Source organism: Pterocles gutturalis, unplaced genomic scaffold, assembly GCF_000699245.1.
Source record: "Pterocles gutturalis isolate BGI_N339 unplaced genomic scaffold, ASM69924v1 scaffold15626, whole genome shotgun sequence".
NCBI lineage: Eukaryota > Metazoa > Chordata > Aves > Pterocliformes > Pteroclidae > Pterocles > Pterocles gutturalis.
The window spans coordinates 3,338-9,063 of NW_010098236.1; the positions used below are offsets into that span (position 1 = coordinate 3,338).

The 5,726-nt window shown below is 42.8% G+C and overlaps 1 protein-coding gene across 1 annotated transcript in view; it reads left to right on the plus strand.

Moving 5' to 3' along the window:
* LOC104472515 (transcription factor AP-2-beta-like) overlaps positions 1 to 5,306 on the plus strand; it is a gene marked incomplete at both ends in the record, with an annotated part of 5,835 nt that extends 529 nt beyond the window's left edge. Inside the window, 1 exon segment of the mRNA XM_010072356.1 lies at positions 5,246 to 5,306. Within this exon segment, the coding sequence (XP_010070658.1) occupies positions 5,246 to 5,306 (61 nt within the window).
* Positions 5,307 to 5,726: the final 420 nt, after the last annotated feature.

Sequence of the window (5,726 nt, forward strand, 5' to 3'; positions counted from 1 at the left end):
TTCTCCTGGGTGATGCAGATGCTTTCCAGGCTGGACCCCCAATCCCTGTGTTAGAAATGAGAAGTTTTACAGCAATATTGGTGTGGCTTAACATCCTTTTTTCCTCACTGTGTTTATAATTGTGATACTCCCCCCACTTCTCCTTTTCGTTTCTTTCCTTTTTTTTTTTTTTTTAATTTCGTCGCTGTCATGCACAGGCTCAGCTTTGTAAACCCTCCCCTACATGGCAAGGCAGCAGAGTGCAGGGGGGAAGACAGACATGCTGCTTTAAATATTCCACGTGTTTCAAAAGCTGGCAGAGTTTAAGCCTGGCTTTTCAAATTCCAGCTATTTCCTATGCAATCTCATCTCTTCCCTCTCACCCCCCACCCCCCCCCAACCAATTTCCTGCAGTTCAGGGATTTTGATGAAACTGTCAAATTACTGCATTTTTCATCCGTGAGGGAGGGAAAATATAAACAAAACCCAAACCCAAAGCAATAACCGGTGATCAAGAACAAACCAACACCCCCTTTTTTTTTTAAAAATTGTTTTTTTTTTTTTTTTTTTTTTTAGTATAGGGTAGCACTGATTTTAAATCATTTTATTCCTTCTTTTGGGTAACAAAGGAGTTTCACCGGGCTGAAAGCACAGTATACCCCAGCCATCTCCATCTCCCATCCCACGCGAAACTCATCGTCACGTGTTATTTCTTAAAAAACAGAAAGGCCCTTAACAGCTTCGGTGCTGGGGTGCTTTGCACCTTGCTGGAACAGGGCATGGCCAACCGGTGGGGACCCCCGGGTGGGAGGCTGGTGCCTCCAGGGGTTAGGTCCTGCATTAGGCTTTGCTAGTCGAGATTTGAGAGTTCTCTTCCATTTCTTTCTTTTCCCCGAAATTTTATATCATATATACCATTTATATATACATATATTTAAACTTTGAATAGATAAAAATACGGAGGACTGGATGAAATATGGTCTTCAAAGTTACAAAGGGGGGGAAAAAGGAGAAAAGAGGAGGGTGAGAAGGAAAAAAATCAGCTTTGAAAAAGGGTCCTGATGAACATTTAGAGGAAAAGGAGCAGAGGGGCTGGATTGCCTTGGCTGGGGGCTTGTTTTAGGGTTTCAAGGGAAAATCTCCGAGCTTTACTGGGGTGAGTTACTTTAGAAATAAGAAGGTTTTTCTAGTTGAATTTACTCCTGCCTCCGAGCTCGGTGTCTGTCGGCTCGCTGGTTTCTGAGGGTTTCCAAGCTGATTTTGAGACCTGGGGGCATCCCCTGACCCCCACGGGGGCGATGCACAGGTCTCGTTTCGCATTCCTGGCTCATTGCAGGTCAAGGCGAGTTTTACCTCTTGAATGCAGCAAGGGGATCGCTCTCCCCCTTTCTCTTTGCAACCGATAGACAGATAGTACTTTGTGCTTTGTTATTTTACACTTTCTCCAAAGAAAAGCCGGTAATTGTTTGCTCTTGGGAGAAAGAGAGAAAGAAGAGAGAAACAAAGGAAAAGAGAGAAAAAAGAAGAAAAAGAGAGAGAGAAAGAGGAAGAGAGAAAGAAAGGGAAACAGATAAAAAAAGGAGAAGAAAATGAAAAAGATAAAAGGGAGAAAGAAAGAAAGAAGAGAGAAAGAAAAAGAGAAATAAGAGAGGGAAAGGAGGAAAAAATAGGGGAGAGAAAAAAGAAGGAAAAATAAAAGGAAGGGAGAAAAAAGAGATAAAGAAGGGGGAGAAAAAGAGACAGAGAAAGGGACAAAGAGAGAGAAAGAGAGAGTGAAAGAGAGAAAGAAAAAGAGAAAGAAAGAGAAAAAAGAGGAGGAAGGAGAAAGAAAGAGGAAGAAAGAGAAAGAAAGAAGTGTAAAGAAGGAAAAGTCCTATTCAGCACAAATAAAGCAGCTCTCCCTCCCTTTTCCAAGGAAACATCCCTTCTGCGGGAGGGGATAGCACTCGCAGAAAGTGCTCCCCCTGCCCCGCCGGCCCCGAGAGCAGCGCTGCGCCCCGCGGGTACCCGCCGGGGCCGGGGATGAGGATGAGGATGGGGATGGGGCCGGGGATGAACAAGGGCGACGAGGCTGTGGGCGAGCAGGGCTGGGGTTCTTGTTCTGTGATGCTGAGGCCATGGGAAATTAAACAGGCCTTTTATTTCTAAAGGCTTGGTCTCAGGCTGGAGGAGGAGGGGAAGAAGGAGAGGAGGGTGTCCCAAGGAGACACACGTGAAGGAAGAAGTGTCCAACTAGAAGTTAGCACAGGCAGGAGGGAAAGCAGCTCAGTACTTGCTCCTACCGCTCAGCGTCTTCTATTCTTGTCTCCCCACTAGTGACAGATGAAGTTGGGCAGTTTTCCACCCTGATTTTTAATACGGATTTGTTCCAGATACAAGGAATCCGTGACACATACTTATTATACACAAACACTAGAGAGAATTTCCAGGAAGGGTCTCAAGTAGTGGGGTTTTTTTCCTCTTTTTTTAGTAGTCCAAAAAGTTGAACCCATATCTAGGTATATACAGTTGGATAGAGGTGTGTTGCTTTGCTTCAGTTTATGCACGTCTGAAGGAAAACGTGCCGTAAGACTGGGTTGGGCTGACAAGGGAGAAGGAGACAGAAGAGTGCGTGACAGAGAGAAACAGTGGTTATTTTATAAACACCAAATCCAGGCCATGTGTGAGCCATTGTCCGGGGGTAGAATTAAGTGATTGTAACACGATAGCTCTCTGTTATTGTAAACAGGACGGGTTGTATTGCTATTGCTGCCCCTTTCGAGAGGAATTTTCAATCTGCGATTTACAGCCCTCAGACAGGGAACAGAGCAGCCAAGACCTACTTATTGGAAGCAAATTTGCATCATCTAATAAGGACTCTGGAAAACACCATTGCAACCCCAGGGTTAGGGTTTTTTCCCCCCACCGGCTAGGCAAAAGGAGGGTTTCACTAGTAAAAGTAGCGATAAAGAAAACATACAGGGGAAAATCCAGATTTTTTTAAAGGAAAACAAAAAGATCAGTCTTCTGGTTTGTTTGATTTTTTTTCTTTTTTTTTTTTTTTCTTCCCTCAGAGATATCCATAGCTGTTGAATAAGATGGATATATATAGTATACAGGAAGGTCCGTGCTGTCAGATTATTGGAGGAGGAGAGGGAGGGGAAGCTTCCTCGCTAGATTTTCTAAGTATATTTGGAAACTCATCACCTTTCCCCTCCCTGCACACACACCTCCACTCCTCCTCCTCCTCCTCCTCACTCACACTGCCGTCCCCTCTCCTATGTGCTAGCTAAAGACACGGCAAGTTAAGTTGCACGAAAACACCCAAGTCTCTTATAAAGTAACCCTGGTATCACTTTTAACTAAAGAAGTCTAGTAATTAAAAGTCTGAGTTGTTTTTCCACGTTTCCGCATGCAGTCCTAATTAAATCTTTACGATCCTCTCTGTGACTATTAACTGCCAGCATGCTGAGCGAATATCCTGTACAAAAACCCAGCAGGAGGGCGTAATTAGATAGAAAATCAGACAGGAGTCTTCTCATTAACTACAACAACTAACCCACGTTGCTGATGGAGCGAGTGGAGTGCACGCACACATATAAAGCGTGTGCACAGCCATCGACTCCAGAGATAAGGTGAGATAAGGAGGAAAAAGAAAGAAAATATGGCGTTTCGTATTTACCTCCAATTCCGTGCCATCGAGGTGCACCACGATGCACTCCAGCAGGCTGCAGGATTTGCTCATCATCCCTCTTTGGGAGCTGCTGAGGGAAAGGAGGGAAGACTTCGTAATTTTATTTTGTGCCCTTTAGGTATGGAGCCTATTGATTATGAGAGGGAGACAAGCCGTGCACAAACACACCGCATAAGGAACCACTGTGGATGTGTGTGCTCTCGTTTGAGTGGGGATTGAAGGAAAATGAAAGGAAAGATCTCATAGAAAATATTGTTCCGCCACATTTTGGGGAGATGTAATTTTCTCCTAAATCATATTCCATTTTGCATGTCTTTGCTGAGCGGAGAGAGAACCGGAGATAAGGACTGGATCCGGATAAGCTCAGCCTCTCAGTGTAGTAAAGATAAAGTTTAAAATAATAGGGAAGAAAATCATTGCTTTGATGGAAAGATGTTTTCCTTATCAGGGAGAAAATATGACTATTCCCCAAATATGCAATAAGCCGGAAAAACCCAAACCCTAAACACTAATGAGAAATATAAAACAATAAAACCAAGACACCCACAGGTCCTCCTTCTCTCTGAAACCCTGAATTTACTCTAAAACGGGACTTGTAGTAATTGTACAATAAATTGCCCTCACGGCACCTCTTCTCTTTGGGAGACGATTTTACTGTGCCGACCGCAGATTCAGCGGTAATTTTGAGGTTGGTTGTTTGTTTTTGTGTATCCCACTTTTGTGTTGAGAAATGAAACCCAACATTTGCTCTTGTCGTCTGTGCCCGTCTTTGTTCTCTTCCCTCCTGAAGAACTTAATGCTATAATAACAGGTGTGCACTGGAAGAAAAAAAAAAAAAAAAAAAAAGCTTTGAAAGGGAGACTGGGAGAGTTTTTCTAGGCAATCAATTTAATAGTTCATACTTTTGATAGTGTATATTCCTGTTCCCCCCCTCCCCGTCCCCACTAATTCAGGAGCAACCTCGGGAGCTGTAAATCTCTTTCTGCTTGTACCCTATACGATGTGGGCGTTGCGCTGCGCTCCGAATTGCTCAGGCTTTAATTAAAAGTCCATAATGTAAACTATGATATATAAAAAGTAAATGGCCCTTGAATTATTAAGATGTAGCAGGATTATACAAACAAACAATACAAAACAAAACAAAACAAAAAGGACGGGGGAAGGAGGGGGAGGAAAGGGGAGGGAGAATTTAAGTTGTCTTTAATCGTGTTCATTTATGTCATGCAATAGATCTTGCAGATGTTGCCAAATTGCCAGATTTTCATAGGAAGAAATATAAAGCTTTATCGAATGCAAAGAGGTCTATGTGATATCTTTGTTTTATAAGATAACAAAACCAGTATTGCACCCCATATGCTTCACACCTCTTTTTTTTTTATTTTTTTTTAATTAGAAGACTATATAATTTGTAAGAATTTAATTTCCTTGTCGATTTGGGGGAATAATAATAACAATAATAATGATAAATCCCTCCTCCCCTAGTGAATTAATATAAATGGATATAACAGCAACTCCAGTTTGGAATGACATGATTTATGTACGCGATTCTTTAATATCCAGTCAATTTGAATAGTGATGTTTTTATATCCACAGTCAGTTGAAGATGCCAATAACAGCGGTATGAACTTATTGGACCAGTCTGTCATTAAAAAAGGTATGGATTATTCCAACAAGCTAGACAAACTTTTTTACTGTGTAGCAATATCTTCATGATATATTTTTTTTTTTACTTTGGGGCAATTAATTTCTCCGGGAAGCAGGCATCCACGGCGGCAAGATGAATAGTTGATTGGGTAGGCAGATAGAGTGAAGGGAAAATAACGTGAAAATAAGAGTTGATATCCCCCCTCCCCCGTCCTTCAAAGGGTTTAATTACACAAATGCTCTCCGGTGGAGCACACGATGCTCAAATGTAGTTTTCATGCCGCCGCCCCCCCGCCTAGTCCTCGATGGGGACCCCTTGGCTTTGGATGGGGGAAGGGGGTTGATACCCTTTGGGGCTTAAATGCGTTTCCCAGGAGAACCAAACGTGAAGGGGAGAAAAACAAATGCCTGTAGAAAGGCAGCCCCGACC